Raw genomic sequence first — 27,017 nt, forward strand, 5'->3', positions numbered from 1 at the left:
TGAACAAAAATAAATCGAACAGTTTAAAATACAGCATCTTTCCAAAGGGGAAGTGAGCCTTTCCCCCTTTAACAGATGGATTTATTGTTGTAGAATGCATTGAATACGATTAAAAACAAAACTAATTGACTCACCCATTTAATGTAAAGCAAAAGTAAAAGCAAAAAGAAACAAACTAATTAAATAAAAAATTATCATGCCTTCATTAAAAACCTCTTCAATTCTTCCCATTTATAAATACATTCACTTGCCAACTCTCTTTCACAATAACAAAAACCCTCTTCGTGGCTCGAACCCAGCATCCTAACCTAACCCTGAACCGAGTCAGGCTCATGGCTCGAACCCAGTTGAGTCAATGGCTCGAACCATATGTTAGAATGAGACCCTTTTGTTTGCTAGTGCTGTTTTTTGTGTTACAAGGAGTAAAGTGTTCTCAAAAGCAGCAAAAGCTCTATGATTTCAAAACGAAGCTTCACCAATATTCATCCCATTTTCGTCTTCTTTCATCTTCTTCCGATGTTGTAAAGGTACACATTTTGATGCGTGATGTACAGTTTGTTTTGCTTGTGGATTGTGGAAGTCGTCATTTTCTGATTTTTTCTGTTAGAGCTCCGGTAGGGTGTTTTACCCAATTGGGTATGGCGGAGACCCGAGTGGCGTGGAGGATAGTACGGAGGCGATTATGGGTGCGGTGGCGGATGCTGCCCTAATTGATAACGGGCAGCAATTGCTGCCCGGAGTGAAGGATTTGGGTGGCGCCATTGTTGATCTTCAAGGTGGCAGCTTTAAGATCTCTAAACCGGTTGTTCTTCCTCCTAACTCCGGCAATCTTGTGGTAAATTTCCCAAATTGTCCTTTCCTCTTCTTTTAATGTTTTTTTGACTTTCACTTAATTTCATGTCTAATTTAGTAAATATGGACTTTGTGCATGTCATGTGCACGAAAGTTCTCCTATTTTGAAATATGGCAATATAACATAACCAATCATATTATATGTCAAGCAAAATGTCAAATGATCCTCATAAATAGTCCTACTATTGGATGTCATTATGTTTTATGTTTTATAGGAATTATTTATTAATAAAACATTTAAATTTTGTTTGACAAATATAAAAATATTATATTACATGAATTACAGGAGATAAATGAATTCGTTTGTCAAATATAATGGTTAAAAGTATTTAAAACGAATATAAATGAATAAGCGATCTGACTTTTTGTGTTTCATATGTTTCGCATTTTCTTGTCTAATTTATTGAAAATAAAACGATTTTGTCACGTAAAATGACCAAAAACTATTTAACATTTCTATGTTAACCCATAAATAGCAATCAATCCGATAAAAAAGTGAATGCTTAAATAATCATAAACATAAATGATATAAAAGAGTATTTTCTTGTCTCTTATATTATACTAGTATATTATAATAATGTTTACTTTCATATCTATCGATGTCGATTATGTTACTGTTACGTATGCGGTGGAACGACCGGGTTTTTTCAAACTTTATTCCGACAAAATAGTAGCATGCATAGAGCGCACATTAGCAAAAAGTGTTTCTTTTCTATTGTAAACATCAGGTTCATTACTTTTTTTTAGACGTGTCATCAAAGTATTATTAATTTATTAATACACTTTCTACTTTTGTTTTGAATTTATAGTGATCACAAAAATATCTTGAAGTTTTTCATATCATCTAGAGATAATTTTATTTTATTTTAAAAGATTATACTAAAAAAAATTCAAATGACTCAAAATAAACCAAATATTCAAACCTAAAACTTCACTTTGACAGTTTGATTTGATGTGCGAAATGTAGTACGTGGAGTCCCGTGTTAATTGAATGTAGGGCTCGGATGTTTATGCTTCTAGTTCTAGTCTCTTGACACGTGCCTATGTTATTTTAATCCTCAACAACAATAAATTATATTTTTTACCCTTGAAGTTTATAAAAACTTTTCAATAATCTTTTAATTTAAAAACATTACAATAGGAAACAAATACTATGGAGATGTTTCATATATTTTTTTACTAGGTCAGGTAAAAAAAAGTTGAGTTTGACCCGATTAAATTCAAATTTTTGATATCATATTTGTCTATGATTCGTTTTTGGATTCTCTGAAATTTCTATCACTAGATCTTTTATGCAATTAGATCTCACTTAATCAACAGTTATCAAACAATCCTAAAAAACATTTATCAAGAGTTAACTAAATTTCACAATACCATATATTAAAAACAAAAACTTTAATGTTTTCCTAATAAAATACCATGATTTTTGTGAAATATTTACTATTTTATAGTAAGAAAAAAATCATTTGCACTGGGAATAAGAATTTCCCAATAAGCAATATAAATTTTACAGTTTTTTTTTTTTTTTTTTTTTTTTTTTTGTTATTCCACAGTCTAATCTCATTTCGCAATGATTAAGTGCATTTAGCAGTCCATGCCTATTTGCAATGAATATTGCATTTTTCAGTGGGTCACTAATAAATACTTTAGAAATAAGTAAAATTTTTGGGTATTATTTGACAAATAGTTAAGAAAAATGGTTATTTTAGTTTTTTATTTAAAAGTAGTATATTCAATTTTCAAGTTAATGACAAAAATACCCTTGCTTTACAGATTCAAGGAGGTACATTACGAGCATTCAACACGTTCCCATCCGACGGATACCTCATCGAATTACGGTCACCGAATTCCCCAAACCCCGCCAAAACCACCACCAACAACTCCGGCGCCGGCGACACCTTCTCCGAATCCAAAACCCGAAACGAACCAATCTACTACGAAGACATCACCTTTCGAGACATCCTCTTCGATTCAAGCAACATCGGAGGAGGTCTTCTGGTAATCGACGCAGCAAGAACTCGCATCAACAACTGCTTCTTCCTCCATTTCATCACCCAAGGGATACTAATCGAGAGAGGCCATGAAACCTTCATATCGAGCTCCTTCCTCGGAGAAATCCCAACCATTGGTGGCGATGCACGTGAGAGGAGTTTTCTGGGAACAGCCATTGATCTCGCTAGTAACGATAATGCGATTACAGATGTTGTTATTTTCTCCGCCGCGACCGGGATTGTGGTTAGGGGTCAGGCGAATATGATCACCGGAGTTCATTGTTACAACAAGGCGACGTTTTTTGGGGGGATTGGGATTTTGATTAAAACGGGAGAAATTCGGGTGGATAATTGTTACATGGATTATAACTCGATTGTTGTGGAAGATCCTTTGCAGGTTCATATCAGTAATGGGTTTTTTCTTGGAGGGGGGAATGTTGTTCTGAGATCTGTTAATGGTCGGATATCGGGGCTGAATGTTGTTAACAATATGTTTTCCGGCGACTCCAGGAGTGTTGTGGAGATAGATGGGGTGTTCACGAGTGTGGATCAAGTTGTGGTTGATCGGAATAGTGTGAAGGGTGGTATGAGGTTGAAGTCGACGGTGGGGAAGATGGCGGTGGTTGGAAATGGGAGCCGGTGGACGGCGGACTTCTCGCCGGTGCTGGTTTTTCCGAATAGGATTAGTCATGTTCAGTACTCGATTTTTAATGGAGGGATGGTGGAAGGGATGGGAGGACATGCAGTGAGAAATGTAAGTGAGAATGTTGTTGTGGTAGAAAGTGAAAAAGAAATTAATGCGACTGTGTGGTTTATGGTTGACCAAAATTCATGAAGTTTTGTGTTTATTCTTCTTTCTTTACTTTATTTAATTCTTTTATGTAATATGTAATAAATTGGTGATTGGTTTTTATAAGTGTCTTTTATATAATATACATATAACTTTTTATAACGAGTTAATGACGCCTTATGGTAACTAACTGTTGTGTTTGTTTTTATTTGGTATTATTTTTTTATATTCAATATAACATCAAACTTGTTGTTTGTGTTTATCATAACTTTTTTGACCGGCTTTTGACCTGTGATAGTCGGTCAAAGGGTTATGGTGAACACAAACAACAAGTTCGATGGTATATTGAGTACAAAAAAAAGGAAAAAGACCAAATGAAAACAAATGCAACAGTTGGGTACCCTCTTGATTCATTTTTTCTTTGTTCATTTACAGCAAATCTCACGTTTATCTTTAATGACTTTATGACATTCATTTTTGCTTCTCTTCAAAACATAACTCACGAAAGAACATTATTCATACATGTACAATTTTGTAATTCACTTGAATATTTGTTAGGGGAATCTTGAATAAACAGGTGTATTTCATGACTACATTTACACTTCTCTTCAAAACATAATCCACAAAAGAACTTTATGAGATTCAATTATGCAGACACATCACCATAATATATCTTGAGATAAACATTTATGCTGATAAATATACCTTTCATACACTGTTATATCCTTTTGCAGAGATGTGTTGACAATTAACCACAGTAAGCATAGCATAGACCATGTTTTAACGAAGTTATCCCTCCGAAACTCTCTTTATATACGTTATGGCTAAAAATTGTTGCAGTCGTTGATAATTTTGCAACTTTTATTTCATTTAACTTTTCGGGGGAAATGAATCAGGAGGGTAACCAACTATTGAGCTCGTTCTCATTTGATCCCTTTCATTTTTTTGTAATTCATATACCATCGAACTTGTTGTTTGTGTTCACCATAACCCTTTGACCGACTATCACAGGTCAAAACGGTTATGGTGAACACAAACAACAAGTTCGATGATATATTGAATAAAAAAAGGACCAAATGAAAACAAACGCAACTGTTAGTTACCTTAAAGAGTCATTATCCATTTTATAATTGTATATTCGGTATTTATTTGGATATTGAAAAGTTGTATTTCGTAAGTTTCAAAGTATGATATTGTTTTTTGAATTTCACTTTTTTCATATGGATTTTGTGAAGTCGTATTTTGTATATATTTTTGTTTTTATTAGAATAGTGGTATAACATGTAGATTTAACATAAAAGTGACCATTAAACTTGATTGCATAAAAATTATTCAAATACAAAAGCCCAATACATCGTCTGGTAATTCTCATTGATAGGAAGCGATAAATGATTTCCTGTATTAGTTTGGTATGTTGCTCGATGCGTGATCCACTATAGATGCCAAATTGAAATCAACTAATTGGTGAATCTTGACATATTAAATGATCTAAGTGTAATTATTGCATGCCCACAAGGTATACCATTTTTTTTTTTGTCATTTCCCGCATTGCAAATTCAACGATTTGTGAATCAAGTAAATGAAAATTCATACAAGGTCAATCTATGAGATGCTAAGGTGGAGTTATTTATTTATTTATATACTAGTTTATAACCCGTGGGAACCACGGTTATACAATTAATTAAACTTTTAAAATAAAAATTAAAAATTATTAAATAAATATGTGAAATTATATCACTTTACAATTTGTATTAAGTTTATTTTAATATTTATTATAATGTTATTAATTTAATGTAATTAGAGTGACAAATTTGAAATTTGAAATTTGAAATGGAAAATCAATAAGTTACAATGACATGCATTAATTATGAGATATAATATGATGACACATGACAAAAGGAGAATAAAATATGCATTAATTAAGAGCCCTAATAAGATGACACATGTCAAAAGGAGAATAAAACTATTCTTTTATTAGATAGGAAAATTTTTATTGACAAAAAACTCTTTTTAAGCGCTTATATCTGTTCACGGGAAAACATTTACGTTTGCGTATTTTCGTAGACTTTGTTTTTTAAAAGCCCATAGACATTAAAATGTTTACGTGTTCTCTTCTCCAAAAAAAAAAACATGAACCAAAGTCTCCTAACACTAAGGCCCTGTTTGATACTCGTCTGACCGAGTCAAGTCAGACATTTTTGGTTGACTCGGCTGTAGCTGTTTGATAACCCTTCTGACTGAGAAATTGAGGTCTGATCCGGTAAGAGAGAAGGAATCGGCTGACTGAGAAAGGAAGACGACTATTTCCACTTGTGCCCTTGTGTGTGTATCCCTGTACGTGTAGGAAGAATCGATCCAACACCCCTTTTGCATCTCGTTTGTAATAGACTCACAGAATTGATCATCCAACACCCCCTTTGCTTTCATAAAATCAATCACAGAATCGATGGACTGTCTCTCTCCACTTCGGTTCGAATTTAATTGCAGGTATGTTTCCCCTTCTCTTTTGCATTTATATCTCTAGCAGTAGTAAGAAATTAACCATCTGAAATCACTTTCATTCATCTTCTCCCAATCAATCAACCATCTGAAATCATATCAGAATCCATATGCTCCTATGTTCTCATTTTTCTTTTGTATCTGCTGGTTGAGTAAAGAAGAAAGAAAAAAAGACATTGATTTTCTCTTGGGGGTAAATGGCAAGGATGTTTTGTTGGTAGTTTAAAGTGGCTACAATTGATGTTTCTTTCACAAGGTTGCTGGTAATTCTCTTGCTTTGGACAATTTTGCCCTTGCACAAGTTTTATCCAGAAAGGCCTTTTGCTCCCCTGTTTAGTATAGACTTTGGACAATTTTGCCCTTACACAAGTTCCTTAATTTAAGCTAAACACTCAAAACCAAAAAGCTTAAATATTCGATTGTCATAATTCTAGATTGCCTGCTGATGTTCCCTTTGTTCAAAACTTGGGGTTCTGTCAAAGCAGATTGTAAGACATCCGGGTGTTTCTAGATCCTGAACCAAATAAGCAATGCTCTCTCTGTTTAAAAATAAGTTGGATTAGGTTTATACTTCAGTTTTCACTTCCATAAAAGTTGGGGATGCGAAATTGGAGGAGATTGATATGCTTCAGGAAGTGACTAAGCAGATTGAAGGGCATACGATTTGTGCACTTGGTGATGCTGCTGCTTGGCCTGTTCAAGGGATTATTAGACATTTTAGGCCTGAGATGGAGAGGAGGATCAGGGAGCATGCTGCTCGGGAGTTGCTCCAAGCAGCTGCTTGAAATCAGGTTTGCAAATTGTTCAAAATACCAATATACTTTACCTTTCTTTTACCAATTTATGAAATATAAAAAGTCTACCTGATTATGGCAGTACCCTCTCTTTAGATTGGGGGTGACTTTTGTGTGTTTAAGGATACAAAGACATCCTATGGTTATTATTGAACGTCAGTTAGCCATATGCTTTTGGACATGTGTCCAAATGTTAATAAGCCGAGTGCATTGTTGTAATCATACAATGGGAGCTTTTTATAACAACATATAAAATGAATATACATGTAAAATGAATGAACTTTCAAAATTCACAAGATATGGTTGTAATGGAGCTTATGCTTATTTAATGGTTCATAGCTTTTATAGTATTTTGTATGAGTATACATGTAAAATGAATGAACTTTATAACAACATATAATAGAAAAGATGCTATGAAACATTAGGATCATCCGAATTTTAAATATATATTTTTCATTTGTTGAACGCTAGTGTAACTACCTGCACCTCTGTTTCTTTTGTTGAAGAATCATGCGGTGCATAATTGAATCAATAAATCCAAATTACATAAATGACCCTTATATTATTTTCCTTTACGCATAAGTATCCAAGTTATAGAATTATCCTTAGAATCCATCCAAACAACTATTTTCAAAAGGTTTTAGTTCAAGCTTTTAACAAAAGTTTTTTAGAAATTATTAAATTTATTTTACAGCTTATTGTTTTACAATTTCTTTTTATAATGTCTATTATTATTATTATTATTATTATTATTATTATTATTATTATTATTACATTGCATAGAAACGTGTAGAGCATCAGGGTAAAATGGTCATTTTGCACCAGTCAGCACATTCGGTCAGATTTTCAATCAAACAACATGATTTCTTACTCAGTCAGAATTTCTTACTCAGACAGACATTTTTCAGTCAGCACTTTCTCAATAAGCAACTATCAAACAAGGCCTAAGATATTTCCCATATGCGTCTTTTAGGCAAATATATATATATATATATATATATATATATATATATATATATATATATATATATTAAAACAAATACATATACACGTATGTTCTTTTTTCCTTCTCTGTTTACTTTTTTACATAACACATTCATACCCCTTTTCTTTTTATTCTAACATATTAAAAATAGTAAATAATTTTATTTATTTCTTTATCATAAAACTAAGGCTTTTATATTTTCTAAGTCAATTAAATAACGGACTAAATTACTCAGCACCTAAACGTTGATTCTTTGATGTTTAGCCCATATTTTTATTTATTTAACTATTGGATACAAATAAATATGTCCATTGTTTTTGAAATATTTACTTGTTTAAAGAACATGATAATACAGCAGACCGGAAATTTTTAGCTCAGTTACATAATAAATTTGATTAGTAGTTAATGTAAAATATGAAATGAACGGTTTTAAAAAATGTTATTGTTGTTGCATGAGTTATATTTTAGTGTTGTAAAACTAGAATTATTTAAATCATAATGTTGAAAAAATGTTTTAAGTTAAAAAAATCAGTTTATTTATATTTCTATTTATTTTAGCATTTTGCAATGTTAAAAAAACAATTTTTGTTTTGTTTTGCAGTCTACAAACATTCAGTCAACCTCTTCTTTTACATATGTTTGCAGAATGTGGTATGCAAAGTGCATACCTTTTACTTCTTAAAAAAACCACCTTAGTACTAGGGATGAGCAGTTTGTTCCAAAGTAGGGATGAACAGTTTGTCCCAAACCTCGATCCGGTACCGGTACCGAACCGTACCGAATTTAAAAATATGGGACGGTACTTGGTACTCCAAATATATAAAATTCAGGATTCGGTACCACTCGTATCGGTACTAGTACCGAAAATCGGTACCATTCCCGGTACCGGTACCGGTGCTTTTAATTCGGTTCGGTACTCGGAATTGACTCTCAATCAAATTCGGTTTTCGGTAAATCGGGAACGGGACGGTTCGGTACCGGTTTCGTCCCACGCTCATCCCTACTGCAAACTGCATACCTTTTACTTCTTAAAAAAACCACCTTAGTGAATTTGAGCCATTGGATCAACCTTGTAGGGGTATTTATTTACTCGTTGTACAAATTGAACTTCTAAACCATAATAACATCACTTGAAATGGTGAATACGTCTGTTTCACTGACTTTTAAGTGGGTTTGAATTATTAATTTGACCTTCAAACGCAATTTGTGAAGAAATACTCTGACTAGAAGAAGAGAAGAAGATATTTGAAATTAGGTTCGATGCAAACCCTATATTTGAAACTTCATCCTGCCAGATAAGATCTGGCGTGACTTCCACATCATAATATTGTCGTGTAATTTATTTGATAACCTGCTAGATTAATGGTAATCGTTCAATTGGTTGACATTGCAACAAAATTGTAAATGTATGACATAATTGAGAAAAAACAAAATACAATGTCAAAATCAAAATTTTTGGTAAACTTAGTGACTTTATTGAAATTTGAGAAAAATATGGTTATATGAGAATAGGGATAACAATTCACTTGGTTGATATTGCAATAAAATTATAAATGTAATGATTTAGTTGAGAGAAAAAAAATACGCTGACAAAATTAAAAATTTCAATTAACTTAGTGATTTCACTGCAATTTGCCCTTAAGATATTAAGGTATATGGAAGGAAAACCATATTTTCATTTCTAATATAGTGTTTCACTATTATATAGTAATTTATTTTGTTATTGGTGTAAATCATACAAAAAGTTCCGGCTGAAGTGTCATAGCTATATATTTGGTAAAATTTGATGTCGATGGGCTTTCATCGTTGACCTAGAAGGTCCAAATGGTTGGTCCATAATGTGAAGTCATAGAAGTTTTATCTAATTTTGTTTTATATCAATTTATTAAATAGTTATGAGAGTTATAATTTTTATAGAATATTATAGGGATTCTAATTTTGAAAATAAACCAAAATAGTACAAAAAGGGAGAGACGTGATCATGAATTTGCCACTAGCGAGTTTGATATAAAAAGGGGTGTGAGACACGGTGATTCCCTCTCCTCCTTTCTCTTTATCCTTGTTGTGGAAGGGCTAGTTATCGCTATGAATGAAGGTTGTGAGCAACATTTTTATCAAGGTATCACTTTTTCTAATAATGATACTCGACTTTATAATCTAATGTATGCGGATAATGTTACTTTTACAAGTGAATGGTTTGAGGTGAATTTGGTCACTCTTAATAGAATCATGAGATGCTTCTTTTTAGCTTATGGTTTGAAAGTCAATCTTCATTGTGTATGTTGTCAAAGATGACGATATAAAGACAGATTTAACTCCAAACACTCTTGTTAGTCAATCTTCAGCTAGTATCTTATGTTGAAAGCTCGCTAAATTCCTCCTCTTTTATATTGGGCGCCATATTTGAGCAAAAATGAATATGACGAAAAAACCTATTATTGACAAATTTAACTCCAAACACTCTAGTTACTTGTTAGAAAACCTAAAAATATATTTTTAGGACGTTTTACTTTTGTTAAGTCCGTTTTGGGATGTCTTTCGTTTTGCTACTTTTCACATTTAAAGCTCCTTTGAAAGTTGTTGATGTCTTAGAAGGAATTAGAAGAAGATTTCTATGGAATATTATTTTTGATAGCATGACAGAGAGACGCTTAGGGGCTGGAAATTATACATAATTTTGGAAAGATAAATGGTGTTATGATGGTGTTCTTAAAGACGGGTCCCAGAGATGTACTAAAATTAAACTCACAATTTATATGGTAAAAGATATAACTCAAGATATATAATGACTCTAATGCCCCGCATTTGGAGTGATTGAGAAATCTTTGAAGGACAGGAATTGTCATTATTGTCGGTCTTATGTAACAAGATAAATTTGTTCCTTTCTTTGATGTTCATGACTCTTCGATATGAAATGGCTTGAGTTCTTTGTACAATTTGCATCTAGAGTAATGAAGGAAGGTGTTGATCATCTCTTCTTTGAATGTTCCTTTAATAAAAATGTTTAGATTTGGATGCACAAGTGGACCAAACTCTTTCCTTTTTTCATAGAAATAGATCGAAACTTTTGTCCAATCCAGAGAGTTTGAATCTGGACAAAAAAAATCTTAAATTGAGACGACATTGATGTTTTGCTTCTAATATTTCTTCTTGTATTTTGGTTTCTAAAAATTACATAAAATATAAATTTTTCATAGAAAGAGTTATTGGCATTTGGATACAGTTCGTTGGTACTAAAAATGGCCAAATAAATAATTTAATAATTAATAAAATACACCAATAATTAAAATAATTATATATAAGAAATTATTTTAATTTTAGGCTGTGTGGCGTACTAGCTGAAAAGCTAGCTGTTAGCTGATAGTTGAAAAGCTAGCTGTTAAATAAAAAGCTAACTGATAGCTGAAAAACTAACCGATAAAAAATAATGTTTGGTAAAACTAGCTGAAAAGCTAGTTGAAAAATATAAAATTACATAAAAGAACATTTAAGAGTAATTGTTTTTATAATTAACTAAGAGATATATTTGAAAAATTTTTAAAAAGCTCCTAAAAAGCTAATCTAAGTAGCTTTTCAAAACGTTAGCTTATAAGCTAATTTTGGTTTGTCAAACACGACAACATAAAAAAAACTCGAAAAATAAGGTAATTTACCAGTTAGTTGTAGCACGCCAAACACAACCTTATTAACTTATTAACGTGAAACCTATAGTAAAGGACATTGAAACCTATAGTAAAGGACATTGAAATACGTGTTTTATATTATACGACACAAAATAATAACATTATTATATAATACCTTTTTAATTTAATATAATAATTTTTATTATTAACTACAATGACAATAGTTATATTAATATTTATTTTGGGCTTTTAGAAGATGGCCCATGACATGAATCCAAAAAAGAAGCGGTATCCTTCTACGCCATAAAAACTCAGTTAGGGTTGTTACTTCCTTTTACCTCATCAGAAGAAGGTAGGCACCAACCTGTTCATGCGTCGCATTTGCCACCAAGAAACCAGAGGTTACCGAAGCTTTGTCCTCTTCATTTCTCTAATTCAGTAATTCCGAAAACGTGTTCATCCTTTATTCTCGATTTAGTGAGTTTAGTCTTAGTTCTGCGTAGTTATGTTAGTAATAAGATAATGACATGGTTTTCGAACTCTAAAAATAGGGAATTTCAAGAATGAAGGAAGTAGCTCCTGTTGCTGAAGATCTGAAAGAGACGTAGTGATGTGTTACTCTTCAACCGCTGGGCCTATGACGACGTTAAGGTTAATATTTTACAGCTTAGCGATGAATCATGTTTGTTTTTTTTATTTACAGCTCAGTGATAAATGCATTTAGCTGCCATGGCCTTTGAGTTGCCGGTCAACTAACGTATTCTTGTTTTTTTCCCATAAACGCACTGATGTATGCTAAAATCTCTTCAGATTTTTTTTATTTGCAGATACTGTTATTTTAGGGAGAAATCATGTTGTTGGAATAGGTGGAACTCAAAACAAAACTGGAAAAAAATGTGGGTAACAAAAAAAAAATGTAACTTTTTATGGGTTTGATCCAAAATTACAAATTATAAATTTTTTATGGGATTGGTTTAAAATTACAAATTTTTTATGGATTTGGTCTTGAAGAATTTGAATGACTCTTTTATCTTTTTAGGGGGTTGTTTGGATAAATAGTTTTTAGCTTATTAGCTTATTGTTTATTCGTTTATTAGAGGGGTGGGTGTGGGCAACGCCCACACAAGTTACAAGGCAAAAAAACAAAAAAAACGCCGTTACCAAATGTGATGGTGGTAACGGGAAATAACGCAAAAGCCTTTAACATGTAATAATGGGAGGGTGGGGTAGTGTTCACTGGCGTTATCATGCGTTATGAGGCATAATAACGGGAGTGGGCGTTGTCCACTCCGAGTAGTCTTACGGTGGGAATAAACACTTTTTAAAAATATGTTTGTATTAGCTTATTATGGTGGGAATAAGCAGTAAGCAATAAATATCTTAAGTGTTTGACAAACATGACAACTTATATGAGTAAAATGACCAATAAACAATAAACAATAATATTTCCTCTATTGCTTATTAAAATCAGCTTATTTAGCTTATTCCTACCGCAATAAGCTAATTTTTAAAGACTCCTATTCAAACATTTAAATTTTCTTATTGCGATAGAATTAAGCAATAAGCAACCTATTTTTCCCTATCCAAACACCCCGTTAATTTTTTTTAGATTTTTTCGATTTATTTTATTTTTTTTAAATAGAAAATAAATAATAATAATAATAATAAAAAATTATCCACCACCTTACTTTTTTCCCACTCTCTCTATTTATCTATCTTTTTCTTCCTCATCCCCAAAAAAACCTAACACCCTATTTCCAAGTTTCATTTAAAAGAAAGAAAAGAAAATAAAAGAAATGTGGAGAGAAAAGAAAAAAAATGGAAAGGAAAGTAAAATGTATTTTTCATATCCCGAGTTCAAGAGAAAAGAAAAGAAAATTATTTTTCTTTGTGTTTCCGAAATAGAAGGAAAAGAAATAAAAACTAAAAGTGGACAATTATACCAATATCACATTTTTTTCATAATTTCAAATATATACCACATGATTCTCTTGAAAGCAAAATAATGCCTAAACTATTATTTTTTTGCCAACTATTTCCTACATCTCGACTTCTTTAAATATTTTTTTCACATGATTATTTATACAAAAATCATTAATGCATAATTTATTATTAATCACAATTTTAGTATGTTCTTTATTTGTATAACCTTTTCCAACAAAACCAATATAAAGTGAAACAAAAATCAATAAACCCAAACCAAAAATAACATAAATGTATGAATAATCAAACAAATGCATAAGAAACCAATTTAAAATCAATGCAAGAATAATCAAACAAATCCCAATGTATGAACTCGAACCAAAAACCAACAAGTATGAAGTCACTGATAAAAAATCAAAAAACTATCATCCTAATAAGTCATTTACTTGCACCCATCATTTTTTTCAACAAAGTTTTTCGTATTTTAAATGGAACTCTAAATAATGTCCCCGCATCAGATTGAATTTGCGACAAAAACATGAGAGCTTCTGCTAATTCATCGGGTTCCAAATCCATTGGCTCTAACTCTTTATAAATTTCATCACCACTATAAACCCGATGATGAGAGTTTTCGGAGATTTTGTTACCCTCCTTCATAGCAGAAGCCACATCTTTAACTGCACTCAAAATAACCTTTTCAAACGATTCAGGTTTAGCTTTAGGTTCATCTTCATCTTCAATTTCATGTTTCCTTTTCTACTTTTGTACTTCTTAGAACTCGAATTTTGCACCGGTGAAAACCATGTAGGAGATAACACTTGAATATCATCAATACCATCATCATCATCATCATTATTTTTTGTTGCTTCTCAAGTGTTATGTCATTGCTTTCTAGTAACTGGTCCACTTCTTCAATTGTTTCTAATTTGATATCCCCAGTCCTGTTCAATCGAACATTCTTCTCTTTCGGGGTTTCAGCATGCACCCCTGAAGCCTTATCTTTCACAAACAAAGTTATCATTTCATTGTAGTTCGGTATTTTTTGGACTTCAATGAAATTGCATCTGGCTTTGACTGTAACACACAATCCCAAATAGAATTATTGTTAAGAAAAATAGCATAAATGTATATAAACTAAGTAACATGCAATAAAAGAAACTTACATTAATTAGGTTGGCCCACACTTCCTCGTCCACTTCAATTAGTTGTGTTTCAGAATTCCAACCGAACCCACTCAATGAAGTTCCGTGAAACATGTCATACCATTGTGAGAAACCTGATTTTAATGTTTTCAAACGATTCTTTAAATGATTTTTTTTGTTAAACTCTTCCTAAACTTTTGATTAATCCTTAACCATGTTGGTGTACGTTTGTGGGATGAAACTCCCACTAATCCTTAACCCTTTCTCATATTGTGTCATCATAGATTGAATAAAACAATAATCCATCAAATCTGTCCATTTTATTTGTTCTTTCTTAGTAACTTGTTCGTCCTTCATCATTTTGACCTGCATAACATCATAAATAAACAAATCATGCAATGATAACATAAAAAATACATACTTAGAGGATGTACAAATAATGAGTAAATAACATGTCCAAAAGATAAATAAAACAAATAATGTCAAAACACTAATGATTCATACAAAATCAAGTCAAACACAAAAGATCCATACAAAATCAAATTGAAATGCTATAATAAAAACTAGTAGCTACATTGACATATCTATCTCATGGTTTCGATTTGGCAATTAATCAGTCCACATTTGATTTGCAATTAAGTTCCTCATTTGCTCTGCCGCAACATTACCCTCACTTGTCTCTCTTATATTATGGCGCATTTCCTCTCTTGGTTCATTTAACATCTCCTGTAGGACCTCATCTTCAAGATTTTTGTCTCGATCTTCTTCTAACAAAAAGTTATGTAAAATACAACATGCCAAGAAAATGTCTGATTGTGTTTCACAAGAATAAAAAGGTTCTTGTGTACTTCTAATGATAGGAAACCTTATCTTTAGAACACCAAATTCCCGTTCTATAGCGTTACGTAATGAAGCATGGCGGAGATTAAACAACTCTTTTGCATTCTCAGGGGCCCGAGCAGAATACTCTTTCAAATGATATCTGACACCCCGATATAGTGCCATTAGTGTAGTTGTATGAGGCAAGCCAACATCTACCAAATAGTATCGGCCTACAAATAAGTTGTAATTAGTTATGTATTAAAAATTAGATTACACATAAGAGTAATTTTGGTATTAAAATTTTACCCTTTGGAATTACTAGTTTATTTTCTTTATTGAGTGCATTCTTTAGTATCCTTGAGTCTGATGTTGTAACATTCCAGCCACTTAAAATGTACGTAAACTTTAAATCAAATGTACAAGCAACTAAGACATTTATCGTAGGGTATCCCTTGCGACCACGATATCTAGGGGCATCTTTGTTAGGTACTTTGACACGAACACGTGTCCCGTCAATTGCACCTATACAATTCTTGAAGTAAGGATAAAATCGTTTTTTTTCTTGAATTTCTTTTTGGACAACATCACCTATTGGTTGTTGAATATAATGACTTTCCAGTGATATAATTGCCCGGAGAACTCTATGGAAGCACTTACTTTAGGCTAGGTCCCTTATGATAGGTGTTTAGGGACGTAATGAGAGGATAACGGGAATGGGTAATCGGGTTATTGTTGATTGATGAAATTAATAAACTTATTTATTATGGGTTGAAAACCCTATGTGCTCACCAGACTCCCAAGTATGACCCACTCAGTTTCTTGTATTACAGGTAGTGGTGCATGAGCATAGATGTGATGTCTTGGGACGAGAGATTAAAGAATTTTAGGCTTGCAAATACGAAATAATGTAATAAGGCCTATGTTGTATTGTTTATGCTTATGATATGTATCGAACATGACATCCCGAGTCTTTTTAATGAAATACATTTCTATGGAAATGCTTTTGATAAATCTTTATCGTATTTTGTTTTGGACAAATTTCCCAACACTTTTATTTAAAATGTTACTCTGATTTTCAAACAAAGCATAAACAAAATCGGTATTTTTTAGCCGTGAAAATGGGGATGTCACATTTTGTCTCCTCTGTCAATACACAACGAACACAACTTCTGTTGATTATTTGGATATTTGTTTTTTGTTTCTGTCATAAGGGGAACATGATTGATGGTAGTAGGAAAGGTTAATCAATTGCAGACTACAAACATGCAGTTGATGGTCTTCAAACACTCATCTCCTCAACATGGGTAATAGATTCATTTATTGATCATATTCTATTTTTCCCTTTAAAGTTCTTTATTTCTAAAGTAAAATTTTGATTTTTTTTTTTCACAAAAATCATTTCATTTTGGAATAACTAACATATTACCAAATGGGTGTTAGGTGCTTGAACGTTCCATAATTACACCTTCTTCAATATCCTTATAAGTTTTTATGTTTTTTCGATCTTTTAGTCAGATTAAACATACACCGCCATACCAGTGTTGGGTGATGCATTTTTAGGTTGAACTAACATCATACATTTATTTCCTTGATTCTTTGTTTTTCAGCTTCTCCATCTATGTGTGAATGCTAACTAAGTTAAGACATTCACTTCGTTCATCTTCCTCTGTTTTAATGAGATCGTTTTATGTTATTTTATCTCACAGCTGTTTTAAGGTTTCTACAAGTTACACTTCTGGTATAAAGGTTGTCCGTGTTTTTTACAATTAACTTCATACAATTTTGGTCATGGCTACACATGGTTTCATTTTTTATTGTTCTAATTCGATGTGGTGGGTTTTATGTTGAATATGATAGGGTATTTGTCAGGGCCAATTGGTAAATTCAATGTGTCTTATGATAATTGGGGTTATTCACCATTGCAGGGGAAGAAAGAATGCTTTGCTTCATGTCTGTTTGTTTGTTATGATCTAATGTGTACATTTCTTGCCCTTGAGCTACCCTGATTGACGAACATCATTGATTTTGCTCTCCCTTATCTACTTCAGGTAGATTTTATTATTATTAGCTTTTATTTCCATTATTTCATAAGTTTTATTCATACTTTTAATATGGATCTGTTGCAATTTATCCGTATTTACAAACTTCATGCAACAATTGTTGACCCGACAACCGAAGTATCTATCATGTTATCTGATAACACGATTCACAAGATAAACGAATTCCACGTGATGCACTGATCAACTGTTATCGCTTCACTCATAGGCACTCTTCCAACAATTCTAGATGAATACAAACCTCAGACGTACAACTTCCCAGGCAAAACAAATTTTCTAAATATAAATATCTTTTACTTCAACTTTACTAACACAGTTCACTCGACAGATGACATCGACACATCAAACCCATCCAAACGCCTACCCTATCCGGTGCAATCATGTTATCGGATTAGTTCACCATATTTTGATAGTTACTTGATAAGGAAGACAGTAGCAAGCAACTATGTTTAAAAGTTAGGTTAACAAATCAAAGTTGTTACTGTTTTTATAGTTAGAAAATTTTGATTCTAACATTTTTGCACCAAACTGCCCCTACATACTCTTTCTATATTTAAAAATTTTGATTTTAAGATTTTTGGACCAACCTGTCCCTGCATACTGTTTTTAAACTTTAAAAAATAATTTTAACGGTTTTGTACCAAAATACCCCTGCATACTATTTTTGTACTTAAAAAAAAATTCCATTTTAATAGTTTTGGACCAAAATGCCCTTGTATAATGTTTTTATACTTAAAAAAAATTAATTTAACAATTTTAGATGAAACTGCCCTTGCATACCTTGGACAGTTCAGGTTGCTCCGTCTGGGTCTCTAGACCATGGTTCCTTTCAATATTTATGAATATGCTTCCTTGGGAAAGTGGTTAGTTTCTATGTTTAATTACCCAAATTTCGTTTATGTTTCTGATTAAATGCAAGAAATAGCAGCTACTTTTCTTTTCTTTTCGTTGATTTGTTCTCATTATTGGTTGTTTTTTAGTTCTTAGAGTGTGGGATAGGCTTCTATTTGAAGGAAATCGTGTGGGAGCAAATCTGAAAGGAGCGAACAATATAAGTATGTGTTTTTTGTGCGGTTAAGATTCTTTTTGTCTACTTGATGTTTGTATGTTTGTGTCTCTTTTTTTTCCTTCAAGAAAAAGAGTTTTGAGTTTTACTTTTTACATTTACTTTTACATTTGGTTTCGTTTGGTCGTAGTCACCATTTATTTCGTGCACTTTTTCTCATATTTAGTTGGTATATGTAGTAAATAGCAACGTACTTTTACCTTTCATCTTTTTGTTTCCGTCGTTTTCAATTTGTTTTAATTTTTTTTTACCAAAAATCAAAGTACATTGTATTATAAATTTCATTTTAGTGTTTTTTTTATTATTGAAGTCATTCTCCATGCATAAATAAATCAAAACATTCTCCTCTTTAGTAAACTATTCCACATACTATAATAATAATTAACACTGCATCTTAAATATAACAACCAACAACACACTACATATCACTACACCACATACAAAACCAATAAACAAAAATGTTCTTAACTGAACCCCACGGAGCGGGGTTTCACACCTAGTTATTATTATTATTATTATTATAAATAAAAATACTATTTTTTAACTTGTTATTATTAATATTGTTAATAATACATATAAAATCATTTAAATGAAAAATAATATTAATGACATTGTTTAAAAGTGGAAGTGGAGGAGATAAGGATATATAAAATTATTTAAGGCAGAAGAATTACTTTCCAAATCCAATAGATCTACTACAAACATCTACATAGGTAACCCATATTAAAATTGAAAAGTATTAATTACAATATATTATTTAATAAAAAGTAATAAGAATCATTCAAAAGTATTAATCAAAATTCAAAAATATTAATCCAAAAAACATTTCCTATTACTTTTTATTAAACAAGATATTGTAATTAATATTTTTGAATTTTGATATGGGCTATATATGTAGATGTTTGTAGTGGATTTGGAAAATAATCATTCTACCTTAAACAATTTTATATACAAAGTGAGAAATCCTTCTACCTTAAATTATCTATAAACAATTTTACAAATATGTAACTTCTTTTAAATTATTAAGTATTAATATTATGAATTGAAACAATAATAACAAATGTGAAATGACCATATACAAAGTAAAAATATATACACAGACATTCATGATTTCAATGTTAAAAGCATCACTATCTCCTCCACCTCCACCCTTAAACAATGTCATTAATATTATTTTTTTTCATTTAAATGCATGTAATATTGATAATACAAGTTCAAAAAATAGTATTCTTATTTATATTTCTAATAATAATAATAATAATAATCATAATAATAAGAGTTTTATTTGCAAAAAAATCGTAATATTTTTGTTCACTTAAAGTCTTAATATTTTGGGTTAATTTACGAAATAGTCACAAATTAATTTGGTATCGGTTCCAACCGATCAAAATGGGTCAAAATGCAAATTTTTGCTGGTTTTCAGGATTTTTTTATTCAATTTTTTTTTTTTGAGATTAAATTGTAATTTTTTCGAAAATATTAATATATTTTTTTTGAAGATTTCCAATTCAATTCATTAAAATATGATTAGTTTATTTGGGCTTTAGAAGCAGGGCCCATAACAACCCAAAAGAAAAGCCGTATCATATAAAAACGCAGTTAGGGTTTTTACTTCCTTTCACAGTTTCACTTTATGCACGCATTTGACCACCGAGAAATCGGAGGTTAGTGAAGCTTTGTCTTCTTCATTTCTCTATTTTTTTTTTTTTTTAAAAATTTTTTTTTTTAATTTTTTTAGTTTATTCTTAGTTCTAAAAAGATAATAAAATGGTTTTCGAACTCTTGAAATAGGGAATTTGCAAGAATAACCCACGTAGCTCCAGTTCCTGAAGATTTTAAAGAATCGCAGGGATGTGTTACTCTTCAACCGAAGAAGCTACATCTACGTTAACGTTAATATCTTCAAAGCTCATTGTTGAATCATGTTTCTTATTTAATAAATATGCATTTAACAACAGCTTTACATACTAAACGTAATCTTGTTTTTTCTCCATCAACGCAGATACGAGGATATGGAAACGTCAATTGCAAGGTTCGAAGTGTACACAAGATAGCTGAAAAACATTAAAAAATGAAACTTTTTCATTTTTTCAAGATAGTAATTAAGTCATCGGTGCTTATAAACCGAAACCCTAAATCGACCAAAATTGTGAATCTCATTACCCTAAAATTGAAATCTTTCAACTGTGGAAATCTCCGATAAGAGTTTATGGATTCCTTCAACAGCATAATTTCTCCTCTCCTCTTGCAACTGTGAGCTAAATTGTATGGATTTGCAGGTTGAACAGGCTCATTAGCCGGATGCAAGACCAGATGAACTCACTGAGGGCTAAACTTGAAGAGCTTCAAGCTGAATTGGTGGCGATTAACAAGACGATGGGTTTTGTGTATTTGGTCATTTGGTCATCGTTTGTTTGTTTTATGGGAATTGCTGGCATGTTTTTGATCTACCTGTAATGGAAGAACACCACTGTTTTGTTGTACTTAGTTGTTAGGTTTAAGTCCTGATTTCTATCAAGGCAATTTTGTTAATCGAAAATCAGATTATGATGCAATTATCGTTTGTTCCTAACGAATATGATAAAGAAGTTGCGTTTGACTTATGTTGTATTTTGCATGTAAAGTAGATAGTTTATTGGGTTGATTGGGTTTTGTTGTAAGGTACATTATTGGGATTTGTTAAAGTATGATAGTTTATTGGATTGAATTGTTTGTCGTTTAAGTACATTGTTTACTTGGGTTTGTTAAAATAAGTTTATTAGTTTTTGTAGTAGTTGGTTTGGTGGACATGGTTGATGGACCATAGCACAAGTCCCGTAGTGGACCACATGACATTAGATGTTGGGTGCAAATTCCAAAGTGTTGGTTTATTCGGTTTAATTCTTCCAAAAGTGTAATTCTTCCACATAACATTAAAAAACAAGTTTTGTGGACAACAATAGACCATACAATTTGACCTTAAGGCCTTTCTTATACACACTATGAAAATGCTTGTGGTGTATATACACCTCACCATCATAGCTCTGCATGTCAACATGCAGAGTTATGATGGCATCACAAACACAGACGAGGAAGTCTTACAGACAATTGCTATTGGGGAGGAAATTGGGTTCCGGATTAATGGCTTCGAAGACGGAATGTAATAAAGAAAAGGAGTGTTAAAATACAAGATCAATGAATATCATGTCATTAAACTGTCGTGGGATTAGGTGCGAGGTGAAAAGGGATTGGATTAAAAGCCTTAAAATAAAAAACCAATTATTTTTGCTAGGTTTACAGGAAACAAAAGTTGTCGGTTTCAAAGGCTGTCTGGATAAAACCGTTTGGGGAAGCAACATGTTTCAATGCGAAGCTAGAGAACCAACGGGTCTCTCCGGTGGTATAGCAACCATATGGAAGCCAGACCAATTCAAGCTCTTGCAATCGATTAGTGACCATGGATTTCTCATAATTAAAGGAGAATGGAGTGCCTCAAAAGCATCATACGGATTTGCTAACGTGTACGCCCCCAACGATCCAGGGAGAAGGAAGGAACTATGGGAAAAACTGGAAAGGATAATTAATGAAGATAATGACACGAGATGGATTGTATTTGGGGACTTCAATGAGGTCAGATTCCCATCGGAGAGAATGGGTTCATAATTCTGCCAATCGACGGCTACATTCCTCAATAATTTCATCTCAAAAGCAGGATTAATTGACATTCAGTTATGTGGTCGGCGTTTCACATACATGAGCTCGGACGGATCAAAACACAGCAAATTAGATCGATTCATGGTAACTCACAATACTATCACAGATTGGCCCCACCTAAAAGCGAACACGTTGCCCAGACTTTACTCCGACCATTGCCCTATCCTTTTAACAACTTGTATGGACGAATATGGCCCATTCCCATTCCGATTTTTTAACTCATGGCTCAACGATGAATCCTTGGAAGTAGTCATAAAAGAGGGCTGGGCCGCTGATATGTGCAGTAGTTTCTTCACCTCATGTCTCCCCTATCTGTGGTTGCTGGGAAGTTGAAAGACACAAAAGATAAAATTAAAACATGGAGGAAAATTAAGAGTGAAGATGAAAGAAGGAGGAATGAAGAAATTATATCCAAAGTAAACGAGATTGACTTGAAAGCAGAGGAAGAAACCCCCCCTATAGTTGTTATGATGGAAAGAAAAGATCTATTAAAGGAACTAACAGAAGTTGAAGCAAAAAGGTTGTTGGATTTGAAGCAAAAATCTAGATGCAAATGGGCACTTGAAGGTGATGAAAATTCGGGATACTTTCATGGCATAATCAACAGGAACCTCCGTAAGCAAAGAATCTCAGGTATAAACATAAATGGCATTTGGACTGATGATCCCGATAAGGTTAAAACTGAATTCTTCAATCATTTCTCGTCTAAATTCAAGGAAAGAAACCCAAACAGACCGCAATTCATTAGTAGCAAGTTCAAAAAATTATCAAATCAAGACCAATCTTCCCTTGAAGTGGAAATATCCTTTGAAGAAGTAAAGTCAACAGTCTGGAAATGCGGCGCAGACAAAGCCCCAGGTCCTGATGGATTCACTTTTGAATTTATCAAAAAATAATGGGATACGATTGGAAGTGATATTTATTTGGCCTTAAAACACTTTGAGAGAACTGGAAAGATCGATAGAGGCTACAACTCCTCTTTCATAGTTATGGTTCCAAAAAATTCTGATCCAAACAATCTAAATGATTACAGGCCTATAAGTTTAATTGGATGCATTTATAAAATAATTTCGAAGGTGCTGGCTGAAAGACTCAAGCAGGTTATCGGGCCCGTCATTAGCTCAACTCAGACAACCTTTATAAAAAATAGAAACATCCTAGACGGACCCCTGATCCTTAACGAATTCATATCCTGGGCGAAAAAGGCTAAAGTCAAAGCCTTCCTCTTCAAGGTCGACTTTGAAAAGGATTTTGACTGTGTGAACTGGAAATATTTGGATGCTATAATGTCTCAGATGAATTTTGGGGAAAAGTGGCAGAATTGGATTTGGGGTTGTCTATCCTCAGCGAGAGTGTCAATATTAGTAAACGGATTCGCAACAAAAGAATTTGCATTAGAACGGGGCATTCGTCAAGGGGACCCGCTCTCACCCTTTCTATTCATCCTGGTGGCCGAAGGACTGAACGTTGCATTAGAAGAAGCCACGAGCAAGGATATTTTCAAAGGAATCTCTCTCCCAAATTGTGGTCCAACCCTGAACCACCTCCAATATGCAGACGACGTAGTCTTTATTGGTGAGTGGTCAAGTCAAAATGCCAAAAATCTCATTAGAATCCTTAGATGTTATGAGATTGCATCAGGGCTTAAGGTCAATATATCAAAGAGCAATCTCTTTGGTCTGGGAGTAAACAAGTTAGAGCTTGAGATGTTAGCCAGAAACGTATAATGTTCCATGGCCCAGCTACCATTTGTCTACTTAGGAATACCGGTTGGAGCTATGATCTCTCGAGCCTCTTACTGGAGCTGCCTTATATCTAAATTTCAATCCAAACTATCTAAATGGAAAGCTTCAACACTCTCTTTTGGTGGAAGGTTAACCCTCTGCAAATCGGTCTTAGGGAGTCTTGGGACCTTTTTGTTCTCAATCTACAAGGCTCCAGTCAAAGTAATTAACACACTAGAGAAGTTGAGGAGGAGGTTCTTCTGGGACGGCTCGGCAGAAAAATCAAAAATCTCATGGATAGCTTGGGAAAAAGTGCTGTCAAAACAATCATATGGCGGACTGAACATTGGAAGTCTTAAAGCGCACAACCTTGCCTTACTTGGCAAGTGGTGGTGGCGATTTAAAGAAAACAGGGAGGAGCTATGGAGGAACGTAATTATTGCAATATACGGAAGAGACGGGGGATTAAATGCTCCTTCGAGGGCAAAAAGGAAAAGTTGCTGCTGGGGAAACATTGCAAATCTTCCAACAATCCTCTCAAAGGAAAACATAGATTTCAAGAGTCTATTTACAGAGTCTAGATCATCCCAGCATATCAAATGGTCTTGGAATTTAGAGTCTTCAGGGATATTCTCGGTTTCTTCCCTAAGAAATCTCATTGACAGCTCCATCTTACCTAGAACTGCTATCGAGTGGGATTGGAACAATCTCGTCCCTAAAAAGGTAAACATCTTAGCTTGGATGGTGGCTCATGGTAGAACCCTAACAAGAGTGAATCTGGTTAAAAGGGGGATTGGTAACAATCAACTGTGCGTTTTGTGTAATCAGGAACCAAAAACAGAAGAGCATCTTTTCATGAGTTGTAAAATATCGACTAAAGTCTGGAAAAATCTCAAAGTTTGGTGGCATCTACTCCCAGACCAACTGATTTCATTATCTGACCTACTATTCTGGAAGAATGGAATGGGGTCGAGTAACCAAATTCAATTCCAATCAGACATCATACTTGTGTACATTTGGGTAATTTGGAGCCACAGAAATCTAAAAGCTCATTCGAACGATCAAGCCACGCACAAAGGTTTGTTAAATAACATACAAACTCTCTCTCACCTCTGGATTAATTCCAGACTAAGAAAAAAGTCGATTGGATGGAGGAATTGGTGTTGCGATCCTGTTAACACAAGCTGTCCTGTCTAAGCCTGGGGAAGAGGGGGGTTTGGGTATAAAACATGAGTCCCTTGGTGTCTTGGTGCGTGTCAGCTGCAGCCTAGTGTGTGTTTGGTGGGTGTTTCTTTTTCACGTGGGTAGAAACTTAATAGGTTGAATAGGCTGCTAGCTGTAACACTCCTTTCGGGTTCTTTGTCGAGTGTGTGTTGTGTTCGAGTATCCTAGTATATTCTGGGGGGGGGTGCGTTTTTTTCTTTGGTGTGTGTGGTGTTTTTTTCTTCATGTTCCCTTTTCTCCTATCTAATACTCCTATGCAGGTTTTTTGGGAATACTTGCAGCTGCACAACATCATTGGGTAAATGTTTAGTTTGAAGGTTGGTTTGTTATCTCATTTGAAGTCATTTCATTAAAGCGGGCTCGGACAATTTACCCCTGCAACCCATGCTGGTAGCTTCACAGAAGTTGTGGTGAGATAAACTGCCTTGTTTTGAAGGGTGATTATTGCATTAGTTTTGGAGACAGTTTCATGAAATCGACTTGGACAACTTTACCCCTGCATTACATGCTTATTGAATGTCGAGTCAATTTTACCCCTGCATTACAGGAGGCGGAATTCGCTGCGAATACAGGCTTTGGGTTACCTTCAAAATTTAGTAATAGCTTTAGTGTATGAGGGGTGCAGCTGGGCTTCAAAAAATATTCTCGCATAAGTATAGAAAAGTTGATAGTTGTAGCCCAAACTCCATTTTTCTTTATGTTCTTTGTTTATTAATTATGTTTGTTTGAAATTCTATTGTTGTACTCTGTACAGCTTTGCGCTGTCTTATTAATACAATCCTGCATTTTCAAAAAAAAAAAAGCTCTGCATGTCAACATCATCTTCCTTCCCCAACAAAGTTGGTATATTCTGGATAATGATTGTGGTTATGTTGGCTTGTAACATGCAAGAGAGAAAAGAGAGAGACCTATTTGGTCATGGTGGATTGTGGTTGGCAGCAAGAGAGGCTACGATTGTGGCTCCATGTCATTACAATGAGATCAGGATTGTGTGCACGGTCGTGGTGGCCTGCCACTGTAGCCACAAAAAGTCTTCGTTGAAGGTATTCCGGATGCCCTAACAACTTCAAATACACAGTGACAGATCTATAATTTGGATATGTTGGGGGAAAATAATATATCAAATAAATCTTCGGCTCGGATGAAAATAATGTGAATAAGTTTTTTAAGATCGAGTTCTTTTCTTTAACTGAAAATAAAAAGTTGACATCGATAAAAAGAACACCTAAGGCCTCCAAAAAACTAAATACCACTCAAAGAATGAAGGTAAATAGAAAACTTCAATCATATAAATTATTTAGCGATGCAGAGGAATCGGCAACACATATTGAAGGTCAAAAGAGTCAAGATGAATATTAATTTATTCGCTAATTGAATTAGTTTTCTAAGCTTAATTTTGATTTTCCATTCTTATCCCTATATTTTTTTCTGGAATGACTACGTTCTATGCTTCTTTCCATTTAGTATTTAAACTTTAGTTTATGTCCGAAATTTGATGCCTAACATCAATATTTAAGTTTTATCGATATTTCATTTGTGGTCTTTTCTAACCTAGTAACCTTCAATCGTTCAACTATTCCCTAACATTAATACATCAAGAATTCAGAAAGAAACCTCAACCATATAAACTGAATTATAGTAAAAAAATTTATGAAACCTCAAACTTATGACTAACTTAATTTGTTCAAGATCGATTTCTAGTTGTAGGTTGAATCCTCAACTTCAATTTCAAGTTTCTCCCTTTTCATTTTTCAGATTTGATGGTTTTTTTTAACCATTGACAGGAGAGGGATTATCGATTAAATGAGATTTAGCTGATCATCAACGAAATA

At 33.2% G+C, this 27,017-nt stretch overlaps 2 protein-coding genes and 1 long non-coding RNA gene across 11 annotated transcripts; all 3 read left to right on the forward strand.

Annotated features, from left to right (window-relative positions):
* The first annotated feature begins 243 nt into the window (after positions 1-243).
* Positions 244-3,798, forward strand: LOC145086927 (Pectin lyase-like superfamily protein). 2 transcript variants are annotated; one of them, XM_079024780.1, is made up of 3 exons: positions 244-527; positions 608-835; positions 2,626-3,798. In XM_079024780.1, the coding sequence occupies exons 1-3, from the start codon at positions 333-335 to the stop codon at positions 3,676-3,678; spliced, it is 1,476 nt and encodes a 491-aa protein (XP_078880906.1). In that variant the 5' UTR covers positions 244-332; the 3' UTR covers positions 3,679-3,798. The 2 variants fall into 2 exon arrangements, with proteins under 2 accessions (XP_078880906.1, XP_078880907.1); XM_079024781.1 differs by having other exon boundaries at positions 406-527; positions 619-835.
* Positions 3,799-11,804: 8,006 nt separating this feature from the next.
* LOC145086928 (uncharacterized) lies at positions 11,805-21,143 on the forward strand. Of its 8 annotated transcripts, XR_013700677.1 has the most exons (10): positions 11,816-12,011; positions 12,086-12,185; positions 12,345-12,430; positions 16,252-16,725; positions 17,347-17,469; positions 17,687-17,726; positions 17,807-18,533; positions 20,336-20,436; positions 20,547-20,576; positions 20,824-21,143. It is a non-coding gene; the product is annotated as an uncharacterized LOC145086928 (long non-coding RNA). The 8 variants fall into 8 exon arrangements; XR_013700675.1 differs by having other exon boundaries at positions 11,815-12,011; positions 17,347-18,341; positions 18,459-18,533; XR_013700678.1 differs by having other exon boundaries at positions 11,805-11,935; positions 17,347-18,533.
* A 1,393-nt stretch (positions 21,144-22,536) lies between these two features.
* On the forward strand, positions 22,537-23,133 carry LOC145089628 (uncharacterized). Its single transcript, XM_079028043.1, has one exon. The coding sequence runs from the start codon at positions 22,537-22,539 to the stop codon at positions 23,131-23,133; it is 597 nt and encodes a 198-aa protein (XP_078884169.1).
* The last annotated feature ends 3,884 nt before the right edge of the window (positions 23,134-27,017 follow it).

The sequence above is a fragment of the Lactuca serriola genome, chromosome 2 (genome assembly GCF_051521515.1).
Source record: "Lactuca serriola cultivar US96UC23 chromosome 2, Lser_US96UC23_V15, whole genome shotgun sequence".
In the NCBI taxonomy this organism is placed as follows: domain Eukaryota; kingdom Viridiplantae; phylum Streptophyta; class Magnoliopsida; order Asterales; family Asteraceae; genus Lactuca; species Lactuca serriola.